Raw genomic sequence first — 24,904 nt, 5'->3', positions numbered from 1 at the left:
GAGGGATGGAGGGATGGAGGATGGAGGGATGGAGGATGGAGGGATGGAGGGATGGAGGGATGGAGAGATGGAGGGATGGAGGGTTGGAGAGATGGAGGGATGGAGGGATGGAGGATGGAGGGATGGAGAGATGGAGGGATGGAGGGATGGAGGATGGAGGGATGGAGGATGGAGGGATGGAGGGATGGAGGATGGAGGGATGGAGGGATGGAGAGATGGAGGGATGGAGGATGGAGGGATGGAGGGATGGAGGGATGGAGGGATGGAGGGATGGAGGATGGAGGGATGGAGGAATGGAGGGATGGAGGATGGAGGGATGGAGGGATGGAGGATGGAGGGATGGAGGGATGGAGGGATGGAGGGATGGAGAGATGGAGGGATGGAGGGATGGAGGGATGGAGGATGGAGGGATGGAGGATGGAGGGATGGAGGGATGGAGGGATGGAGGATGGAGGGATGGAGGATGGAGGGATGGAGGGATGGAGGGATGGAGGATGGAGGGATGGAGGATGGAGGGATGGAGGGATGGAGGGATGGAGGATGGAGGGATGGAGGATGGAGGGATGGAGGGATGGAGGATGGAGGGATGGAGGGATGGAGGGATGGAGGGATGGAGAGATGGAGGGATGGAGGATGGAGGGACGGAGGGATGGAGGGATGGAGAGATGGAGGGATGGAGGGATGGAGGATGGAGGGATGGAGTGATGGAGGATGGAGGGATGGAGGGATGGAGGGATGGAGGATGGAGGGATGGAGGGATGGAGGGATGGAGGGATGGAGGGATGGAGGGATGGAGGATGGAGGGATGGAGGGATGGAGGGATGGGGGATGGAGGGATGGAGAGATGGAGGGATGGAGGGATGGAGGGATGGAGGATGGAGGGATGGAGGATGGAGGGATGGAGGGATGGAGGGATGGAGGATGGAGGGATGGAGGATGGAGGGATGGAGGGATGGAGGGATGGAGGATGGAGGGATGGAGGATGGAGGGATGGAGGGATGGAGGGATGGAGGATGGAGGGATGGAGGATGGAGGGATGGAGGGATGGAGGATGGAGGGATGGAGGGATGGAGGGATGGAGGGATGGAGAGATGGAGGGATGGAGGATGGAGGGATGGAGGGATGGAGGGATGGAGAGATGGAGGGATGGAGGGATGGAGGATGGAGGGATGGAGGGATGGAGGATGGAGGGATGGAGGGATGGAGGGATGGAGGATGGAGGGATGGAGGGATGGAGGGATGGAGGGATGGAGGATGGAGGGATGGAGGGATGGAGGGATGGGGGATGGAGGGATGGAGAGATGGAGGGATGGAGGGATGGAGGGATGGAGGATGGAGGGATGGAGGGATGGAGGGATGGAGGGATGGAGGGATGGAGGGATGGAGGGATGGAGGGATGGAGAGATGGAGGGATGGAGGGATGGAGGATGGAGGATGGAGGGATGGAGGGATGGAGGATGGAGGGATGGAGGGATGGAGGGATGGAGGGATGGAGGATGGAGGGATGGAGGATGGAGGGTGAGTGAAGAACACGATGTGCAAGCATGAAGCCCCAAGCTAAGATGCACAGACATCAAAGCCAGGCATAATGGCACAGGCCTGTAACCGCAGTGCTGTCGGGGAGAACGGGAGCGAGAAGGAGAGTCTAGGAAACCGAGAGACCCTGGCTCCAACCAAACATAAGTGGGGAGGCTGGGGAGATGGCTAAGTAGCTAAGAGCACGCCCTGCTCTTCCAGAGGACAGGACCCAGGTTGAGTCCTTAGCACCCACACCAGGCAGCTCACAACCACCTGTAACTCAAGTTCCAAGGAACCCAGCGCCCTCTTCTGGCTTCTGCAGGCACCTGCATGTACATGGTGCACATAAATTCTCAGAGGTGCACATAGTATACATAAGTAAAGAACAAATAAATCCCAAGGCTACACAGAGAAACTCTATCTCAAAAAACCAACAATAAAATAAAATAAAATAAAATAAAATGAACAGTAAATAACTCTTTGTTTGTTTGTTTTTTGTTTTCGAGACAGAGTTTTTCTGTGTAGCCTTGGCTGTCCTGGACTCGCTTTGTAGACCAGGCTGGCCTTGAACTCATAGTGATCCGCCTGCCTCTGCCTCCCAAGTGCTGGGATTAAAGGAGTGTGCTACCATGCCCTGCTGTAAATAAATCTTTCTTTCTTTTCTTTTCTTTTCTTTTCTTTTCTTTTCTTTTTGTTTTCTCTGTGTGAACTCACAGCGATCCACCTGCCTCTGCCTCCCGAGTGAAAAATAAATCTTTTAAAAGGATTGGGGAGCAATAGAGGAAAACACTCATTGTCTGTTTCTTCACTTGCACGCATGCGCGTATACACACACACACACACACACACACACACACACACACACACTTCAAAATCCCTTTACACAACAAAATCCCTTGACAGAACGTAAACCAGAGGAATCCTGAAGTCCACTACACAGAGAAGGGGCCCCCTGTGTGGAGGTGGGCGGGGAGATGGCACTAGGAAGCTGTTGTAGGTCTCTCACAGCTGGGCGGGGTATAGATGGAAACACCCCAGGCAGATCACTATGAGTTCGAGGCCAGCCTGGTCTACAAAGCGAGTCCAGCACAGCCAAAGCTACACAGAGAAACTCTGTCTCGAAAAACAAAAAACAAACATGCAATGACGCCGATAACGATGTGTCCCCAGGCAGATTATAGTGCGATACCACCCCAAGACAGTCAGAAAAACGAGCGAGTTTTAAAGCGAGCCTGTGAATGCCAGAGGAAGCAAGACCTTATCAATTTACAACCGGAAACAAACAAACAAACAAACAAAAAACTGGAACCAGGCGGCTTGTGCCTGTCATACCAGCCCTGGAGGAGGCTGAGGCAGGAGGATTGTTGTGAGTTCTAGGGCCAGCCTGAGCTACAGAGTGAGACTGTCACAAAACGGAGCTAAACCAAGTTACCAAGACTTGCCTAAGGTTGGGAGGAAAGGGACAACAGTTGTCACCTGCTGTCCACTCACATGCTGTGACACGCATACCACCTCGGAGACAAAAGAGTAAAAAACTGAAAGAGGATCACCTAGGCACTTTCTGTAAGTGAATTATGGGTAATAACTATCTGATTTCAAATTTCTATCATATCTGGCCTTTCCGTAATTAGCATATATGAAGGAAAATAGTTATTTCCACTAAATAAAGAGCTGCGATGGCTTGACTCGTTCCCCACTCCATCCCCTCTTTCACATCTTGGTGCTCTAACCCCCAGGGCCCGAGGATGTGACCTCATTTACAAGTGGGGTCCCCACAGAGGACAGCATGTGGAAATGAGGTCATAGGGGTGAGCCGCTGGTCCAGTATGCCTGGTGGCTTTAAAAAAAAAAAAAAAAAGCAGAAAATGAGAGGCTGTCTGTAGCTCCTGTTCTACTGCTGTGAAGAGACCGTACGACCAAGGCATTTCTAACAAAAGAGTGCATTTAATTGGGGGCTCGCTTACAGTTTCAGAGGCTTAATCCATGGTTATCGTGGCGGGAAGCAGACAGGCACGGCGCTGGAGCAGAAGCTGAGAGCTTTACATCCTGACTTACAGGCAGAGAGACAGAGAGTGGGCCTGGTGTGGGCTTTTGAAACCTCAAAGCCTCCCCCCGCCCCCCCATGACACACCTCCTTCAACAAGGCCACACTCCCTAATCCTTACAAACAGCTCATCAACTGGAGGGGTGCAGCACTCAAACACATGAGCCCATGGGGCCCCACTTTCATTCAAAACGCCATACAGACAGAGGCATACAGGGAGATTCACCACACAAAATAGAGGCAAAGACTGGGCAATTCTTCCAGCAGCCAAGGAATTCCAGGGATGGCCGGAAGAAGGCAGAAGGCAGGGTCAGATTCTTCTGCGTAGCCTCAGGAGGAGCTAACCCTTCCCAGGCTTTGATCTTGGACAGGCCCCTAAAACTGACAGTGTGAGTTAATTAGGCCCCAGTCTGTAGGACTTTGCTATGGCCACCTCAGAAACCAACATGGAGACCACAGTTGTGGTTTGAACTGGGAGCTTGTCAGGGGGATAGAGGAAGAGTTGGGACCAAGTTCTGAAACAGACAGAAGTCCCTCAGACCTGAAGTCACCCTGAGCCAGCAACTTCCTGTAAGTGTCCAAGAACCATCTATTAGCATTTCCCCTGTATTACAGATGAGGGAACTAGGGACCAGAAAGGTTCTTCATTTTCTTGACAAATGTCAAATCACAATTTCTTAAGAGGTGCTGGCTGGAGAAGGGATCTATGGAGAGAGATTGTGACACTGGGTAGAGATAGATTGGTGATGTCTGCCATGAACAGGGTCAGAGAAGGGTTCTATGGAGAAAAAGATCTTGACATTGTATAAAAATAGATTGGTGAGTCGGGCGTGGTGGCACACACCTTTAATCCCAGCACTTGAGAGGCAGAGGCAGGTGGATCACTGTGAGTTCGAGGCCAGCCTGGTCTACAAAGTGAGTCCAGAATAGCCAGGGCAGCATAGAGAAACCCTGTCTCGAAAAACCAAAAAAAAAAAAAAAAAAAAAAAAGAGAGATTGGTAAAGCTTCTGACATTGTATGCAGTTGATTGGTGATGTCTGCCATGGACAGGGTTATAGAAGGTCCCTATGGAAAGAGATTCTGACACTGTGTATGGAAATGGATTGTTGATGTTGTCTTTGACAGGAAATATAAATCCATGCACATGGGGTATTTGTTACAGAGGCAAACAATCCAGAAACAGTATTCTGTGACTTCTTTACTGTGGTTTCTCCCTCCCTCTCTCTCTCTCTCTCTCTCTCTCTCTCTCTCTGTTTTGTTTTTCAAGACAGGGTTTCTCTGTGTTAGCCTTGGCTGTCTTAGACTCACTTTGTAGACCAGGCTGGCCTCGAACTCACAGCGATCCACCTGCCTCTGCCTCCCAAGTGCTGGGATTAAAGGCGTGAGCCACCATGCCCGGCTGCTACTGTGGTTTCTCAGGACACCCCCTTTCAATATTAAACTTTAACCCGACTCTAAGGACTGCTTAAGGAATCTCAGTGGTGGTGGGGTCAGTAACATCAGTAAGCTGCCATTCATTTTGATGACCTACCATGGCCCTGTGTGAGGAGCACTAGCTCACCGTGTTCACAGAAGCTCCCAAGGCCATCATGAGTGCTCTTATTTGCTTCTGTTCTCCTCATGGAGTCATGGGGTGCTCAAATGGAGGGTGTAGGCCAATGCCAGACGGCCCAGAACAGCCAGGTTCCCTGGCTAAGGTGAGCGGTGAATGCTTAGCCCTTCTGAGATTCAGTTTCCTCAGACAAGAAGGAGTGAGTAGGATTCCCAGCTGGTTCAGCCTCAGTCTTAACTAAGCAAAGAGTTGAGAAGCCTGCAGGGGAGTGGTCCAGGCTCGGCTGGAGGTCTACGTACCGACACCACTTACCTCTGACAGTGAGCAGTGCCCGGGCTGTGGCCGAGCCCAGAAGGTTGTGGGCGACACACTCATAAACTCCAGCATCTCCCGCTTCCACCCGCTCCAGCCAGAGGCTCCCGTCTGACAGAGTCCGGAGCCTCCCGCCAGCCCGTAGTGGCCGACCTGCCCGGAGCCACTCGATTGTGGGCACAGGCTCTCCAGTGGCTTGGCACCGCAGCTCCACATCCGCTCCGGACCTCACTGCCAGGTCCCGGGGCTCCACCTGGAACACTGGGGCACCTGCAGGAGGATGGGGCGGGTTTTAGGAACAGTCTTGCCTATTCCAGTGGTCCGTGCTCATGTACAGCATTAGAAAACACCACAGGTGTGAAGGGTTTGAGAGTCACACACATGCCTGCCCCTCAGCTGTAGGTCTCTGCACTGCCTTACACATGCCGTTCCCATGAGGCTACGGTCCTGTATGCACACTGCTGCTTTTGCTTCCTGATGTCATCACCCATTTGATTTTATCACGCCACCCCTCCCCCCACCCCCCCACCCCGCAAGATTATATATTAAGAGCTTGGTCTGTGACTCAGTGCATAAGAATACGCTGTGCAAGCATGAGGACCTGAGTTCAAATCCTCAGCAACCATGTTTAAGATGCCGGGTGTGCACTCCCCTGGTTCATAGTCTCTGCACTGAAATCAGCGCAGTGCTCAGTCCAAAAGGAGACATTTCTATTGCCCCGCCCCCACCCAAGGTCCCGCCCCTGCCCTGAGGCTCCGCCCCACCCAAGGCCCCGCCCCCATCCCAAGGCTCAGGGACCACCACAGAAGACAGGGCAGAAAGTCTGTAAGAGCCCATGGTCAGGGAGGAGCAGAGTAACGTGTGTTCTGGATACAGCAGGACTTCCAAAGTTATGAGCGCCCAACAGCCCTGGTTGCTTGCACAAGATCTGCCCAGGACCAACCCATTCAACAATCTAACACAGACCAGGGATGATCTTATGAGCCCCAGTCCTCAGGAGCTTTGTCAGCTGCTGGCTTCTGGAGGGTAAGTTTTCTTTAAGGATGTGTCCCTCAGTAGGTTGACCTTGCTCCATCAGAAGGCCCCACACCCCACAGCCAGGAGTTCATATATGGCACAAATCGGGCTCGGTGACTGACCCTGTCTCAAGGGAATAAAAACCAAGACCCCTGACTACATCCTCTGAACTCTTCTCGCAATTCCACAGGCACGTGCACTTGTACACATATGTGCTCATGCACATAACCACACAGGGTTTCTCTATGTAGCCCTAGATGTCCTGGAACTTACTCTGTAGACCAGGCTAGCCTTGAACTCAGAGACCTGCCTGTCTCTGCCTCCCCAGTGCTGGGATTAAAGGTGTGTGCCACCACCACCTAGCATACACAAATTACATATCAAGAGTGATGTTCTGCCGGGCGTGGTGACGCACGCCTTTAATCCCAGCACTCAAGAGGCAGAGGCAGGCAGATCGCTGTGAGTTCAAGGCCAGCCTGGTCTACATAGCAAGTCCAGGACAGCCAAAGCTACACAGAGGAACTCTGTCTCGAAAAAAAAAAAATGGAAAAAAATAAAAAAAATAATAAAGGAGTGATGTCACAGCAGTCTCAGTGTGTGTGAACATGGTCTGCGATGCTCCGGCGATGACCATATGGTCATATTGCATGTACTCCTTTTCTTTACATTTAGACAATAGCCACCTTCACACAATGTTCATTTTTAGGAACTATATAGTATTCCACTATTTACCTCTGTTGTGATCTTGTACATGGAGCCTCAGTGACTAGATATTTAGACCACGTCCAATGATTGCAAGGCACTTTCCAGAACCACCTGGCCTTGATGGCCCTTAAATGACCCTGTTTTCCTCTCTGTAACATGGGTTAATAGCTCCTATCTACTCACCCGTGAAGGTGACGGAAGTGGAGCAGGTGGGAGGTGCCTGGCCCTGGTGTATTTGTGCACTGTGGGTAAAAGTGCAGGGATGCCTCTGCTGCGAGCCTTGAGCCTGAACAAACTGGCACCAAGCTGGTGGACCAGCGCAGCAGGAATTTATTCTCTCACTGTTGGCCAGAATTCCAAAAGGAGTCTCACAGGACAGCAGCCAACGTGTTACGCTGCTTCCTGAGGCTCTGAGGGGAAGCCTGCCTCTGCCCTGTGCAGCCTCCAGGAGCTGTGGTTTTCCTGGCTGGAGGCTGTACAATGGCTCCCGAGCCTCAGGCAGCCTTTGCCTCAGGCGGCCTTCGCCTAAGGCGGCCTTTGCCTCTGCAGCCTGCTAACTCCATTTTGCCTTTCTTTTATAAGAACCTGTGTCTCCTCTGGGGCCTGCTAAGATAGTCTAAGATGGCTTCTAAAGTTCCTTTTCAGCCTGATCACACTGTGCTCACCACAGGTGGGTCTCTCTTGAGGAGCCGAGTCTTAGGCAGTTCTACAAAAGCTGAGCATGTGTGTGCTGCGTGACCTTGTGACTCAGCTCTGGGACTTATCCCAACAGAAATGCTGGTGTGCTCCCCAACCTTAGCAAGCTGCTCAAAGTCCCCCAGACTGGAAAGGATCCGCTGGGGAACACGGAAGCAACGGTGACCACATAGTGGAAAACCATACAGCCACCAAAAGGAAGGGAGAGATTCCAACAGCATGGATGGTGTCACAGGGCTGTGTGAAGGGGGTTGGGCCTGTGACACGATCCTTGCTAAAGCTTCCTCCTGCTTTTGATGGAGCTGGGAACCCTGGGCCACATGCCCACACAAGACAAGTGCTCTGCCACCAAGCCTGCCCCAGCACCAGGACTCCATTTACATGAAGACGAAGGGCTGGAGAGATGGCTCACACACACACACAATAAGAAGTTTTACATCTTGAAAAATGAAAACAAGAGAGAAAACACTCTGGAGTGGTGGCTGAGCAAAGTGGTCATCAATCGTGCCCCCCCTTCCCCCCAAAAAGTATAAAACTTCAACAGAATTGACAAAAATGACTTCAGGGCCCAAGAAACTAGCCAAAGACCCACAATATACAAAAAGTTTCTAGAACTTTGGCGCCATGCAGCCTTCTGCCCACATGTCATCCCTGCAGGCCAGCTGTGAAAGCCAGCAGCTTTCTGTCACCAGGGCCCAGCTGCATTTTCTCTTTTCCTTTCTTTTAAAAAGATGTATTTTTAAAAAATTACTTATACAATATCCTGCCTGCATATGTGTGAGAAGGCCAGAAGAGGGCACCAGATCACATTATAGATGGTTGTGAGCCACCATGTGGTTGCTGGGAATTGAACTCAGGACCTCTGGAAGAGCAGACAGTGCTCTTAACCTCTGAGCCTTCTTTTCTTTTCTTTTCCTTCTTTTTTCTTTTTGTTTGGTTTTCCTGGACTCACTTTTTAAACCAGGCTGGCTTCAAACTCACAGCGATCTGCCCACCTCTGTCTCCTTTGCTGGGATGACAGGTGTGCGTGCACCACCAGCCTGGTGCCCAGCTGCGTTTTCAGCGGATGAGACAAATGGCCACTCTAGCAGCCTGGCTGAGGAGACCAGAGAACCTGCCAGGAGGGAGCGTGAAGGAGAAGGGCTGGCTGCTTCCTTGTCTCTGGTGGAGGAGGAGAGACATGCGTCTCTGACCCTCTCCACAGCCACAGAGGGCTGAAATTTGTCTCTATGTTTTCTATCAGGGTCACAATGTCTGGTTGAAGCAGTTTTGGGATGGCCACTTTCAGATCTTTGGTGAGTCACAGGTGTGCTTTCTCCTGTGTGGGCTGGCAGTCACTGCACCTTCAGGCTGAGGATTTCTTGGTTCCTGACTGAGCCACGGGGTTTCCATTGCAGCTGGAAGCAAATGTTTTGAGCATCGCAGTAATGGAAGTGGTCCACGCCAAACTTCCCTCCTCCACAGGGAAAGAAGACATGGCCATCACTGTCAGGTGTGGTCCTCCGTGGCCTCTGCTGACATCCCAGAACACTGAGGGCGTCTCCGCATTCTCGGGCAGCCTGGGGCTTCAGGAATCCCATCAAGGCTCCTACTAATAGTGTAGCGACATGGTTCCCTCATGAGAGAAGTGGGGACAATTCTGTCCCCACGTTAGGCCTGACGTGGGGAACAATGATGGTGTCCCTATTCAGGGTGTGGAGGAAGTAAGGGCTGCACTTTATCTATGCACGGCACGTTGGGGGGCGGGGGGCCGGCAGCGAGTGAGCGTAGTGATTCCCACAGTAATTAGAACAACTTATCTTCCCGCCTTGTTATCGGTTTCTTCTTTTTCTATTTAAATTTTTAATGTAAATTACATCTATCTATTTAGGGGCTGGAGAGATGGCTCAGGGGTCAAGACTGTGTACTGTTCCTGCAGAGGGCAGAGTTTGGTTCCCAGAATCCCTGTGACGTATAACTGCGTGTAACTCCCACTCTGGCCCCTGCGGCCCCTGCACTCGTGTGCATATACCCACAAACACACACAGAGTTAAACGTTTTCAAATCTATTTGTGTGTGTGTGTGTGTGTGTGTGTCGTATGTTGTGTGGCGATAGTGGCGATGGTAGATGTGTATAGGTTGTGTGTGTATGTGTGTGTATGTAGGGACACGTGTGCTACACATGTGGAGGTCAGAGGACCACTGGTGGTCGGGAGTTTTCTCCTTCTACCACATGGGTCCCGGGGATTGAACTCAGGCTGTCTCTCTTTGTGGTAAACTCGCCTTTACCTCTTGAGCCATCTCATCAGTCTTGCCGTTCTCTCCTTTAGCTAGAGAGAAGGGGCTTTTGTTGGGCTTCCTAATGTTAGTGTGTGTGTGTGTGTGTGTGTGTGTGTGTGTGTGTGTGTGTGTGTGATCCTAGCTATATTGCCAAATGTTAGCTCCCAGCCTCATCCAGCATGTCTGAGGAGATTCATGGATCCTGATCCTTGGGCCCTTGGAACTTCCATGTTCCTGACTTTCTCCTTCAGGTTTTTGTTTTGTTTTTGTTTGTTTATTTGTTTTTCTGTTGCCTTCTAAGCTCAGGGTTTCCAGCTGTTCTAAGCAAGCATGGGATACACAAGTCTTTGTCTGTCATCGGGTCTATCCCATCCGTGACAAAAGAGCCTAACAAACTCAGGATAAAGGCACCCCCTCAGCAGGACAGACAGTTGTCCTCACATCTGATGGAGAGGGCGGATGCTCTCCACCCACACTGGGCTTAGGTAGGCTGGGGAGAAGGGTGATTTTCTAGAGCGACTGGTACAACAGGCAGGGCAAGGGAGCCAAAGCGTGGACTGGAAAAGAAGAAGAGGACTTCGTTCATACGTGACACACAGATGATCCCGTGTATGGAAACCCTAGGAAATCTACGTGAAATTTACCAGAAGACTGCCTGGGATCCCATTCATGTGAAAGTTCCAGAAGAGGAAATCCGGAGAAGTAGGAGGCATGCCCCTGGTAGGCCTGGGGCCATTCTGGAAGCAGGAAGTCCTGAGCTGATAGAAATCTGCCAGGTGTGGCAGTGGCTCAGCTTGCACAACTGCATGATTTTATCAACAACTACTCAGATCGGGACTTCTTTCTTTTTAAAAGATTTATTTTAAATTATGTGCAAGTGTATGTTATCTGTGTGAGTTATGTTCACGTGGGTGTATGTACTCACAGAGGCCAGAAGAGGGCGTTGGGCACGCATGGAACTGGAGTTAAAGGAAGTTGTGAGCTTTCTGACATGGGTCCTGAGAACTGAACTCCTGTCTTCTGGAAGAGCAGTGTTCTTTTTATTTTCATTTTTATTTTTTTAAGAGCAGTGTTCTTTACCACTCTTGTCTATACTCCCTACTCCACCTTTTAAAGGTTTTCTTTTTTAGATTAGTCTCACAGTGTAGGCTTGGCTTGAAGCTCACTATATAGGCCAGGCTGCCCATGGGCTCTCAGTCATCCTCCTGCCTCAGCCTCCTAAGTGCTGGGATTATGGGTTCATGCTACTTCACTCACTCAGTGTGAATTATAGCTCGCCAGAGCCATGGGTCTTTTGTTATAAAAACTCAGGGCAGCAATTAGTGGAGTAAGGGCGAATGGCTAGGATTGTGTGGGGTGCTGGGAGTTGGTACTGGTCGGTGGGCTTCCTCGATGGAATCTCATTCCACAGAGATCAGGGTGAATGCTGTACTTCACACGTACAATATTTTCTGCAGGGCTGGCGAAATGGCTCAGTGGGTAAAGAGTTTGCCGCACAAACATGAGGACCTACGTTTGACGAAACGCCAGGCAGAGCGGGAGGATCTGGGGTCCCTCCTCGGCTATCAGTCTAGGGAGCTCCAGGGTCACTGGGGAGACCTCCTCTCGGAACAATAAGGTGAGAAGCAATAGAAGAAGACATCTGACGTCAACCTCAGGCCTCCCACACGCAAGGGCGAGCACACGCCCCCTGTTCCCTCCAACCCACACAAAAACACTTCCTGTAAAACTCCTGAGACCCTTTCCCAGGTTTTTATGGGGCTCCCACAGTGTTATGCAAGCTCCGAGCTGCGGGTCCCATGCAGGAGCTGTCACTTTAACCTCAAAGGCAGTTTTGAGTCTTAAGTAGAAACAAAAATAACGGCAACATTTTTTTTTTCCAGCCTGCACCTGGATCACATTTGGGAACAATTACATCTTCCACATAATAAACTGTACCTGCCCACGGCCGGTTCATCCCTCACCCCCCACCCCAGCACCCATATCACCTGATCCCCACCCGCTGGGGACAAAGCTGACACTCACTCTGGAGCACAAGGGTCACCACTTTCTTCACGGCGCCCATCTCGTTAGTGGCCAGGCACTGGTACCGTCCTGCGTCGTCCATCTGCAGGGGGCGAGAGGGTGGGGGTTGCAGGTGCTCAGGTGAGGGCCAGGGGCCGTGGGGCACAGCTGGGTGACTGACTATACGGTTACTCATCTAGCTGGGAAGGGGTGGAGGGTGGAGAGTGGACAGGGAAACAGGAATGCTGAAGGCAGGGAGGGCCCCTGGGGCCGCCATTCATCTGCTATGTGGAGAATCTGACCCCTCTGCAACAGAGCCCTGGGGAGGAAGGGTGGGTCTTGCCGCCCCCCGCCCCCCGTCGGGGTAGGTCCCATGCTGAAATAAGCACTCTTCCAGATGCCTGCGGGAACTTCTATTGCTCTGTCATTGGAATTTGGATGCCCTGGGAATGTTTGCTGAACACTATAGGGCAATACTTAAAATTATTTATGTATTTGCTGTTTATTGGGTGGGTGGATGGGTGCATGCATGCCTGTGCACACATTCATGCATGTAGAGGCCAGAGGTTACCTTTGGGTGTCAATCCGTTTCCCCTGGGCTTGGATTGTTTTAGCAACCTGGCCCAGCTGCTTTTTGTTTGTTTGTTTGTTTTTCGAGACAGCGTTTCTGTGTAGACCAGCTGTCCTGGTCTCAAACTCAAAGCGATCTGCCTGCCTCTGCTTCCCGAGTGCTGGGATTAAAGGCATGTGCCACCACGCCCAACCTCAGGCCCAGCTTTTTAAATGTGGGTTCTGGGGATCAAACTCCAGTCTTCATGAATAATGACAGGTCCTTGGCTGACTGAGCCATCTCCTCAGCCCATGCCAGGTATATTTTAAAGCCCCAGGACTCAGGTGTTTGTACTAGAAGGTGCGGCACACAGGGTCTCCAGTGCCAGCACACAGGGTCTTCAGCCCACAGGATCTCCAGCACACAGGGTCTGCAGCACACGGGGTCTGCAGCACAGTCATTTGGTATCTAAGGACACTCTCACAGGGTGTCTTGTCCATTATTAGTCTGTGGTTGTCATCCTGTTGTTGCTATTAGATTTTTTTTTTAAAAATTTGACTTTAAAAGCATTTTTAAAAGCCGGGCGTGGTGGCGCACGCCTTTAATCCCAGCACTCGGGAGGCAGAGGCAGGCGGATCGCTGTGAGTTCGAGGCCAGCCTGGTCTACAAAGCGAGTCCAGGACAGCCAAGGCTAACACAGAGAGACCCTGTCTGGAAAAACCAAAAAAAAAATTTTTTTAAAAAGGCACACACCACCACTGCCTGGCTCTTTCAGACTGGGGAGCCGAGTCTCCAGAGCCATGGTAATGGGGAAGCAAAGGGATTCCACCCACATGGGTCTGGCCTCCAAATCTCCACCCTTGGGCTCTGCCTTACACAGGCCCCTGGGAGCTGTCTTTTGAATAGATGCCACCTCCTTGGCACAGGTGGGGGTCTCTTACTACCCTGAATTCATCCCCTCAGAAGTGCCTTTAATCCCAGCACTCAGAAGGCAGAGGCAGACAGATCTCTGTGAGTTCAAGGCCAACCTGGTCTACAGAAAGAGTTCCAGGACAGCCAGGACTACAAGAGAAACCTTGTCTGGAAAAAACAAAATCAAACCAACCAACAAGCAAGCAAGCAACCAACCAAAAACCAAAAAACAAACAAACAAACAAAAAACAACAAGCAGGAAACCCCCAATCTCTAAAAGAGTAAGAGCTACTAGAACTTTTGCAGGTGTCCCCAGGACTGTTGCAGGTGTCCCCAGGACTGCTGCAGGTGTCCCCAGGACTGTCACAAGTGTTAAGCCTCATGACGCTCATGCTGGCTCAGGCAAGATGGCTGTCACTGCAGCCGCCGTTGCACTATGCCTGTCTTTATTCACTCTCTGCATAGTTCCTAAGTGTGAAGATCCAAAGCCTATGATGATGTGGTGTCAGGGCTGACTGGTGAGTTTCAGTGTCGCTAGCTGCAGGAGCATGGGCCACAGATGAAAGCTGAGAGGGGAGCTGACCGTACAGAACAGGCAGCAGAGTCGTGGGCAGAGTCAGCCTCCTGAACGCAACTGTGGTTCTCTCTGATCCTCAGTGTCTTCACTTATACAGTGGGGCCATAGCTACCTACCTAGCCTACACATATTAAAAAAATAATATTAAGAGGGCATTCCTCCCAGGCCACTCTTAAATACCCAGCATAAGTCCTCTCTACTGATGATTTCCCGCCATTAGCCTTTGAGGCAGAAATAGCCACGGGTGGGTGTGGCGGTAAGGCACAGACACGGTGCCAATGGTGGGCGTGGGTGGTAAAGCACGGGGAGATACCTAGACAATAAACAGAGAAGTGCTTTGTAGACTATCGAGGATGGTGCCAACCTAGCGATCCTCTAAACAGCTGTAAAATGCAAAGGGATGGGTCCCCGCCTTGCCTTGGTCCTGAGGATGGTCAGGGAGCCGTTCTGTAGCTGGAGGTAGAGGCTGTTGATGGGCAGTGGAAGGCCGTCTTTAGTCCAGCGGATATCGGGAGCTGGGTCTCCGCGAACCACACAGTGTAGCTGGATGCTGCCCCCTACAGGTTCTACCAGGTAGGAGAGGGCTTCCCCTTGAAGGACTGGAGCTTCTACAAGAACCAACACAAAAGCAGCGGCCTGGGAGGGAGGCTCCCCTGCAGCCCACCGTTTCATCAGCCCACTTCTAGACTCTGTTCAGCCCCTGCCTTCCTCCTGAGCGCTAAAGGATCTCCTGCTGGCCCAGCATGGCTGTGCACAGTCTGCATTGGGAGGGCAAACAGCTTCTGTGTCATGGGTTGATTCCCATAAACTGGCAGTGGCCGCTAGGAATGTGTGCTATGATTGATTAGTGATGCCTGAGTGGACGCAGGAAGGAGTTTGGCTTTTGTATGTCTGCAGTACTGGTCCATGCAGATAGATTGCTGCAGCAGGTACTTTGGAAAAAAGCCATAGGAACAGGCATGCTGGGACACTGCTGGACGCAGAAGCTAAGGGATTCACTTAACTCTCCAAGCACCGCTGGCTTTTTTGTACTGGTCCCCAAGATTCCTGGGGTCTTGAGACGGAAGCGGTCCAAAGTCACATGGACTCTGCCTTGGGCTACATTGCGTCGTCCAACAAGATCCACCCAAAGCTAAGCAAAAGTCCCAGTGTTTATGAGGACTACCTATGCGGGGAAGGGGGCTCAGGGGTCGGGGCGGGGGGTGGGGGTGGGGACACGACAACAGCAGGCTGTTTTAAACACTGTGCATACCCTCCCTCCATGGCCCCCTCACTCCATGAGGCTGTCCAGCTGCAGGTTGGACTGTCGGAGGAGTGAGTGTAAAACACATTGTTATCTGTACCACCCACCACCCCAGGGATGAGTTTACAGAGTCCACAGTACAGCCCAGGGCACGACAGTGTATAAAGTCCCTCAGGGCGTTCCAAGGTACACAGGAGGTTGAAGAGTCACTAGGTAGAAGGCAGGAAGCTGGTCTCTTAAACAGCAGGAAATGGGTTACAGGAGGTCTAAGGAGAAAGGTCCCCATGGGACCCCATCCTACCTTTCACGTGGACGAAGCTGACAGCCTGTACACGGCCAACTCTGTTCTCAGCCCAGCACACGTACGTCCCGCTGTCCTCTCTGGTGACGGCTTCCCGCTGCAGCGTGCTGCCCCCATCCTGCTCAGACACCCCCTCTGGGGTGGAAAAAGAGACGTCCATGGCTCTTAGTCAAGGAATATGGGTCACTCTACTGAGGCCTGTATATCCAGAAGGTGCTTAACAGGGCTGCGGAGACGGATGGGAGGGTCCTTCTCCATGGGTGACTGAGGTAGATCTTTTGGGGGGCCACAAGCCACAGAGGATATGGCCAGAGACTTTGCCTGTTTTGGAATTTCCAGGTGATAGTCAAGGGTAGGTCTTTGTGGGCCTATTAACATGAACAGCCAGGCAAAGACTCACAGGCCTGGAATCCCAGTGCTTAGGAATGAATGCAGTTGGTCCAGGAGCTCAAGGCTAGCCTGGGCTACACAAAGCCCTGTGAGCTCTCTGATTGGTTAGATTGAGTTCCAGAGACATGCTTGTCTCTGCCTTAGCTGGGATTACAAATACACATATAATAGCCAGCCTTTTCTGTGGGTGCTGAGGACCCGAACCCAGGTCCTCAGGAGGTACCACCTTTCCTTGCTGTGGGCCAGACATAGTCTCTGTGACCAGATACTGCAATTATGGGGGAATTTATTCAGGATGCCAAACATATTTCTACGTTGAGCCATCTGTCCTTGGTAACCTGACTTTTCTCTATGCCTGCGGCCCCACATGGATGCTCAGACCTGGCCTTACACTTGGGGTGAAGTAGGAAATGCCATTTCCAGGGAAGGGCACCCAGCGATTTACTAACAAAGCAGGCACTTGTCAAATACCTAACATGTACTCCGAGTGCCTACATCCCCCTGCCGGGTCTCAGAGGGGAGGACAGAGTTACCCCCTATGGGAGCAGCATTTTGGGCCAAGAACACAGGCACCCCTCCTGACCTGGGGTCTCTGAGGCTGAGTCTTCTGTTCAGATGGCTCAGCGTGTGCTCACAGGCAGGCTCTCCATGTTTTCTTATACAGCTTGGACACCCAGAGCCTGAAGGACCAGCTGTCACCCACCTCCACTCTACTGCACTGGTCTCTCAACCCGCCATCCTTGTCCACCTCCCTGGTCCCACCTCCTTGTCGCCCCTGACTCCAGGAGACCCAGACCTGTGACAGGCTGGTCATTGATGGTCCAACCAATGCGGGGTGTTGGGCTGCCCCGGGCCACACAGCGAAGCCACAGCCTGTCCCCAAGGCGCAGGCTGCGGTCCCCAGGCAAGGTGGTGAGGACAGGCAGCGTCAGGATGGTGAGATGCACACGGCGGCGGGCACGGCCCACAGCATTCTCTGCAGTGCAGATGTATGTGCCTGCATCCTGGCCCTGTGGGCAAGAGGGAGGTTTGGGACCTCTGCACCTAGCCTGGGCCAGGACACCCTTGGAGAGCCATCCTCCGTAGGTTCCTATGGTGCATCCAAGCCAGAGACGCAGAGAGACTTTTCCTAGACTCTATAGCCAGCAGTAGGCTGAGCTGACTTCCTTGAAGCTAGGCAGGGTGTCTCTCTCTCTCTCTCTCTCTCTCTCTCTCTCTCTCTCTCTCTCTCTCTCTCTTTTCTTATCACCCAAGCTCTGGCCATATGACTAGAGCCATGGGACCCAGTGCTGTTTCCTGACACTGTACTGGGTGCTGGGCCTTGTGGTCCAACAGACCCATGCCAACTTATCCATGTTGGCTCCTACCTTGGGCGCCTTTATGGAGAAAACCCAGTGACTTTCTGAGGGGAGATGTTCTGCAGCGCTCTGGGGCAGGGCTAGTGTGCTCCTCAGTGCTGTGGGGACAGGAACCCCGATAACCCTCGCAGTTGCGTGTCGCCACACAGCTGCCAGGTCATTGGGTGAGCGGCTTCCTTTTGCAGTACTGATAATCAGGGGGGTCTGGCCCCCCATATCGCTGGCTCAACGCCTCCTCCTGAACTTGGAGGTCACTCAGTGATGGAACTGGTTGAGAATGACTTGTGTACTTGGGAGACACAAATGTGTCACCGTGCTTCCTTGGGAGGTGGCCGCGGAGGTCCCTTCAAACCCGGATTCTGATCACGGAAAGAAGGTCTCTTGGGATATCCAGCTGCCTCTGAACATGGGATGCTAACACTGACCTCCCAGGTTCCCAGTGGCTGAAGGGTTAAAGGGCTCAGGGATAGCCTTGGCAAACAGGTGGCACTCCACAGCTATCTGCCGCCCTAGGGCCGTACTCGCTGATCTTGGGGCTGGGCCTCACCTCGGAGTTCTTCACCAGGAGCTCCCCGGAAGGCTGCAGGGTGAACTTGCCCTCAGCTCCAGACACCACTTGGCCATCCCTTTCCCAGGTGATGGCTGGCTCAGGGCTGCCCTTGGCTCTGCAGGGCAGGAGGGCGTGGGAGCCCTCAGTGGCAGACAAGTCTGGGAGGCCGTTCTCAATCACAGGCGGGACTGCAGGGAGATGGATGCTCACTTGGGGCTGGGTTGAGCTGGGTGTGGTCGGCTGCTCGGCTATGGAGCCCTTGGCGGCACTCAGTCCCTGTCAACCTCCCCTAGCAAGGGCCCAGCCACAGGCCACCAGTACAGAGCCTGCAGTCAGCGCTCTGAGGGTGAGCCTATAATTATACCTGTGTGCCCAGGTATGTACACACAGGTGTGTGTGTATGTGAATGTGTATGTGTATATAAATGTGTATGTGTATGTATATGTATATATGTATGTGTATGTGTGTGTGAACGTGAATGTGTGCGAATGTATATATGTATGTGTATGTGAACATGTATGTGATGTGAATGTGTCTATGTATGTGTATCTGTGCACACACACAATGACTTATAGCACTGTGGTGGGGGCCAAGGCTGTGTAGGTCCCATCAGCACAGGCGCCCTGTGAATGACAAACTCAGCGACCATGTGCAGCAAAGCTCGTACGCATTCCCGCCCCCTGTGCCCCTCCCCCTCCCCTCCCACCCCGGGACTATCCTAGGGAAAGAGTGATGGTCACAGGCAGGTGTACTTCGTTTTTTTCATATGCTGACACGCGTCCATGCTGGGGAATCAGGCTCAGGAGGGGCTTGGAGCCAGGAGCCACTCTGGATTCACCGCAGAGCCTGACCCTAGTCCCAGAGGCATGGTCATCCGGACATCCTGTTCACAGCCACAGGGCCAGAGCGGGCTGCGCCCACCGAATGCTCTCTGAATATTGAGCCAACATTTGGCAGACATAAGGCTCAAGCTAAGAAAGAGTCATGCAGAAACTTCTGGGCAGGGGAAGTAGCTACTATCACCAAGTTACAAGGAAAGAAGGAAGAAGGCAGCGTTGGGCGGGGAAGCAGCAGGGTTGTGTCAGTCAGGGCTGGAGCAGACAAAGAAGAGAGAGCCTCAAAGCCCTGGGCAATCACGTCTCCTGGGCCCACCTTGCACCACCAGCCTGGTCTTTGCCATAGCACTGCCCACGCTGTTCTGGGCAATGCAGTAGTAGTTCCCAGCATCCTCTGGGCTCGCCTGCAGGATCCGCAGCTGGCCGCTGGGGAGGACCTGCATATGTGCTCCTGGATTTGGAAGGATAAAATTAAGGCTATAGTATCTGGGATGAGGGAAGTGCCCAGAGGGACCAGATGTGGCTTGTGGTGATCAGTTGGATTTTGGTGTCGCAGTGATGGGACAGACAGGACACTCCCAGACTTCCCAATTGGCCGCTGGGAGGCGGTGCCAGGGCAGAAGGGAGCAGAAGTGGGGACTGTGTCTCAGGCTCAGGGCTCAGGGTGAGGGTTGGGTCTCCTGGGCAGGGAGGAGGACACCTGGCCCTTCCAGCTGGCGACCCTGAGGTCTCACCTTCAGGGATGCTGAGCCCCTCCTTCTGCCAGATGACCACTGGCTGGGGGATACCCGAGGCCTCACAGGGCAGCCGCACCTCCTCCGATGCCACAACCTGAACCACGCTGGGCAGTGGCTTCACCACAGGGGAAGCTGCAGGCACAGAAGACAGAGGTTCCTCCAGCAGGAGTCCCTCCAACCAGGATGTACATCAAAGGGGAAGGGCCTCTAGAGCAACAGTGGGTAGGTTCCAAAGCCTCACACCAGCAAAAGGCTGCTCAGGGAACCTACCCTCTCCCAAAGATTCCAAACTAGGAATTAGTTTCAGTTAGGCTGGGGGCACTGGGGGCCGAGGCCTCCCGTTCCTCCCCTACTCCCTTTACCCAGGCCCTTACCTTGCACTGTGAGGACCATGTGCTTGCGGGCCACCCCGGCGGAGTTGCGAGCTGTGCAGGTGTACCGGCCAGCGTGGATGGGAAGGGCATGCTCGATCTCCAGGGCTCCTGTGGGTGGAGCCAGGCATAGCTGGGGGAGGGGATTAGGGATAGGAGTCCCTACTGATGGAGAGGGCAGGCCTGTTTCCAGCATCCTTTCAGACTGCCTTTGTTGCCCATGGGTAAAGCCCACAGGCACAGAGGTCATGGGAACCGGTTCCAAGCCCATCACGCTCCCTGCCCAAGGTGTGTGACCGTGAGAGCTTCCTTCGACTCCCGTGCCTCAGTTTCTCCGTGTGCACGGGGAGAACCAGACAAGGTAGCTGCAGGGTCTCAGGCTTCTCTGGGTCAGTCGCTCCTTCCAATGCCCTCCTCTTGGAAGCCTCCCAGGGCTCCCCTCTGCCCTCCCCGCCCTCCTTCCCACAGCCATGGGGCAGCTGTGAACCCCAGCTCAACCTTCTCACTGCAAAGTGGTTTGGGGCTGTTACACAGGGACCCTGGGGGCCTGCTGGGTCGGGGAGGGGGGCGAGGTGAGCGAGGTCACTGGCCTGTAACCCCAGGTTGGAAGGAGGGTTCCACTGCACCCAGAGAAGCTGAAAAGCAGGGCCTGCCCTGCCCCATCTTGAGATCCAGGTTCCCTGACTAACAAGAGCACTCAAGTGGGAAATTGCTATAATGATTTTTCTTCCTTTTTCTTTTTTATTTTTGTTGTTGTTTTTTGTTTTTTGTTTTTGTCCTGGACTCGCTTTGTAGACCAGGCTGGCCCGAACTCACAGCGATCCACCTGCCTCTGCCTCCTGAGTGTTGGGATTAGAGGCATGCGCCACCACTGCCCGGCCTGCCATAACGATTTTTGACAAGTAAATGTCAGGGTCTCATGTAGCCCAGGCTGGCCTGGAGCCTACTACGTAGCTGAGGATGACCTTGAGTTTCTTTCCTCCTGCCCCCCACCTCTCAAGGCCTGGAACTGCAGGTGTGGACCACCACGCCAGCTTTGTGTGGTACTGTGGATGGAGCTGAGGCTTCACGAAAGCTAGGAGAGTGTTCTACCAAGTGGACTACATTCTCAGCCTAGCAAAGGCATTTTAGAAATTGCCACCCCTAAGCTAGGTACGGTGGCACACACCTGTACTCTCAGCACTCAGGGAGCAAGAGGCAGGCAGATCTCTGTGAGTTCGAGGCCAGCCTGGCCCAAAGAGTGAGTCCAGGATAGCCAGGGCTGTCTCGGAAAAAAGAATTGCCACTCCTGTTATTCAAATTCTATCAACAGTAGGACCCCTCAAACACCAAAATATTGGGGCTGGAGAGATGGCTCAGAGGTTAAGAGCACTGTCTGCTTTTCCAAAGGTTCTGAGTTCAATTCCCAGCAACCACATGGTGGCTCACAACCATCTACAATGAGATCTGGTGCGTGGACACACTTTCAGACAAAACACTGTATACATAATAAATACATAAATCATAAAAACAAAAAACAAAAAACCCCACCAAAATATCAAGAACACGGTTTTAAATGAAGCCCACGCCCCTCGGGTGAAGCTTTACCAACATGCCCAGGACTTTTTTCCTTTCATCAGAAAACACTGACTTTCCCAGGATCGCCAGAGTTCCTCTGTTGGGCCTCACAGCAGACAGTGCATAAGAAGGAAGGGGTACTGAGGCTCAGAGAGGGCAAGGGTCTTCCCTCAGGTTGCACAGCAAGGTGGGGAAAATCTTGCTTCCTTTCTGCTACCCAGGCCCGTCCATGCCTTCTGTGTAACTTCCTGTCTCCTCAGAGGCATCTCTGCTCTTCACTGTAACCTACCCGAGGCCAAGACTCGGTAGCCACTGCCCCTTGCTCCCAGCTGGGTGCCTGCCTTGCTCCAGGACACGGCTGGGGCTGGTGACCCTGTGGTGTGGCACGTGAGGACCACAGGTGCCATCCTGGTCACCGTGAAGTCTGTCTGGTCATCCGCAATGGTGGGAGGTGCTGAAACACAAGACAAGTCCCTGCTGAGGAACAGAGGGGACAGGTGGCCACGGGACATCAGGGACACAACTATCATCAAGGGAGGCATGGGGGCAGCATGAGCCATGATGGGGCAGAGGCTGCAGCTGTGGATGCGGCAGAGCCATACTGTACACTTGGCAGATATTTTAGGCACAGAGGTAGTCATAAACGGATTTGGTAGAGACATTGGCCTGGTGACTTTGGAGAAAGGCCTCAGGGAGAAGTGACACCTAATTGAAATCTGGAGGAAAAGCAGCCATTGGCTGAGTGATGGGAACACATTTTGAGCAGCTATGTTCTGGGGGTGAGGTGGGCGTCAGTGGGGCTGGAGTTATGTCAGCATGGTGGGAAGTAAGACCCAGGTGATCTTCCTAAAAGAGCATCCTAAGATGCTCAGAAGTCTTGGGGTAAAGCTCTCCTGCTGGCAGGAGAGCTCCCAAGAGGGAGGGCGTGGTACGCACACGTCCCACCTCTGCCAGGACTCACCATGGACGGTCACCTGGTAGCGCCTGCGCGACTCGCCCACCTCATTGCTCACCACACACTCGAACTGGGCTGAGTCCTGAGGGCTGGGGGCTGCGAGGAGCAGCGCGTTGGAAGGCAGCAGCCTGGGATGGACATAGGCATGGCTGCAGTGAGGAGCCTGAGGTGAGCCAGAGCAGTCTCCCCGCCCCAGGTCTATCCTGCATCGACACCTAGACATGACTCTTATACGTCTTTTTTTTTTTTAAAGATGTATTTATTTATTATGTATACAGTGCTCTGCCTGCATGTACACCTGCAGGCCAGAAGAGGGCATCAGATCTCATTATAGATGGCTGTAAGACCCCATGTGGTTGCTGGGAATTGAACTCAGGACCTCTGGAGGAGCAATCAGTGCCCTTAACCTCTGAGTCATCTCTCCATCTCATCTCTTATATATCTTTTTATTTTAAGGTTTTATTTATTTATTATGTACACAGTGCACTGTCTGCATGTACACCTGCAGGCCAGAAGAAGGCAATAGATCACGTTGTAGATAGTTGTGAGTCACCATGTGGTTGCTGGGAATTGAACTCAGGACCTCTGGAAGAGTAGCCAGTGCTTTTAACCTCTGAGCCATCTCTCCAGCCCCCAACTCTTTTTAAAAAAATTTTATTGATTTATTTATATTACATCTCAATGGTTATCCCATCCCTTGTATCCTCCCATTCCTTCCTCCCTCCCATTTTCCCCTTATTCCCCTCCCCTATGACTGTGCCTGAGGGGGACCTCCTCCTCCTGCAGCCCCCAACTCTTATGTATCTTCTAGGGGCTGAGAGATGGCTCTGAAGTTAAGAGCTCCTCCTGCTCTGCTCAAGTTCTATTCCCATCACTCATGTCAGGTGACTACCAACTGCCTGTAACTCCAGCTCCAGGGGATCTGAGACCTTCAGGTCTCATGGCCCACTGCAAGCATATGTGAAACTCAACACAGACACACTTCTCTCTGTCTGTCTGTCTCTCTCTCTCTTTCTGTCTCTGTATCTCTGTTTATGTCTCTGTCTCTTTCTTTGTCTCTGACACATACACACACACACACACACACACACACACACACACACACAGAGTATCTTCTAGAACTTTCTACTCCTACAGAGTCTCTGCTACTGGGCTTGTGGATGACTTTTGTACTCATCCATGTTTCTCCTTTGCCTCCTGCATCTTTGGGATGATTCAGAGGATGACAATTGATCTCCAGTCAGAGGTGATGAGACACATAGCAAACACACCTGATGGTCACTAACCACCGGCTGCATGTAAGACACTGGCAATGCTCCGGAGGCCCTCAGAAGTAGCTACAGGCTTCATGGGTGCCTAGTGAGCGACCTGCCACTGAGCCTCCCCAGAACCTCCACATTCTGCTTTCGATGTGCCCAATAAGCCACACTTGTTTTTCTGTGCGGCCATATGTTTAGCAGCTTCTCTTCCTCCAAGTGGTATCAGGATTCCCCCCACCTCATACCCTGACACATTCTGTGTGATGCACCCCTTTCACCTCCCTGGCCTGCCCCCCAGCCCTCCCACCGCAAACACACCTCCCCTATCTCTCCACTGTAGATGAGCTGTTCATTACCGGTAGCTGCCTTGCTGCAGGCGGAAGTCCAGTTTCTGGCCATCTTTCCACCAGGTCACCAGGGGCTTAGGAGAGCCTGTGGCCTCACAGGGCAACGAGGCCGGGCTGTGGGCGGTCAGGGTCAGGTTGGAGGGGCCGGGGACAATGCTCGGGGGCTCTGGGGGAAAGGTTGGTTATTAGGACACAGGCGTGGAACAGGGACATGGGACTCTCTAGAAACTCAGGCTTAGGACACTGGTTGCTATCTTCAATTCACCCCATGGAGCTGGGGTGGGAAGGGGACCTCACCAGGGAGGACTGACAATGGACAATGGATCGGTTGGGCCTTTCTGACACCTCATCTTTGAAGGAGGCTTTTCCCCATCTGTCCTGCCTGAGGTCAGGGTCCTGCATGGCAGTAAAGCTGCCATGGGAGGAAACACTTGACCAGAGGACCCAATTCAGTGGCTTAGAGTCAGCTTCCTTGGAGCATCTGCCATCCTGTGCTTGTCCACTCATATAAGGAAGGGAGTGTGACACATGTGTAAAACCTCTCGCTCCTGGGCTTTATGGCCCAAACCTCTTGGGGAATTATTGCTTTTGGACCGACTTCTGGAGCAACTCAGAAACCAAGCATGCCTGGCCCCTGGCTAAAGTGGATGCTGAGGGCAGGAAGAATGCCTTTCCCCGCCCACCTACCAAAGACTCTGAGGTCTAGGCCTTGCCGGTCGGAGCCAGCAGAGTTGGATGCCAGGCAGAGGTAGTGTCCGGCATCCTGTGCCAGGACCGGATGGATCCGCAGTGAGCCGCCAGGCAGAAACTCTAGCCTGGAACAGAAAGAAAGGTTGCCATGGAGACAGGTGGA

General features: G+C 52.7%; 1 protein-coding gene across 1 annotated transcript in view; it reads right to left on the bottom strand.

The window, feature by feature from the left end:
• HMCN2 (hemicentin 2) overlaps positions 1-24,904 on the bottom strand; it is a 161,204-nt gene that overhangs the window by 15,153 nt on the left and 121,147 nt on the right. The window contains 13 exon segments of the mRNA XM_084799943.1: positions 5,428-5,697; positions 12,130-12,211; positions 14,565-14,755; positions 15,692-15,826; positions 16,878-17,091; positions 17,987-18,177; positions 19,142-19,276; positions 19,560-19,694; positions 19,937-20,044; positions 21,780-21,944; positions 22,452-22,573; positions 24,061-24,217; positions 24,739-24,866. Coding sequence (XP_084656069.1) covers positions 5,428-5,697; positions 12,130-12,211; positions 14,565-14,755; positions 15,692-15,826; positions 16,878-17,091; positions 17,987-18,177; positions 19,142-19,276; positions 19,560-19,694; positions 19,937-20,044; positions 21,780-21,944; positions 22,452-22,573; positions 24,061-24,217; positions 24,739-24,866 — 2,033 coding nt within the window.

The sequence above is a fragment of the Acomys minous genome (genome assembly GCF_964271855.1).
Source record: "Acomys minous genome assembly, chromosome: 10".
Lineage (NCBI taxonomy): Eukaryota > Metazoa > Chordata > Mammalia > Rodentia > Muridae > Acomys > Acomys minous.
The sequence above is the reverse complement of the archived record's forward strand: the minus strand, read 5'-3'. Positions and strand labels throughout refer to the sequence as shown.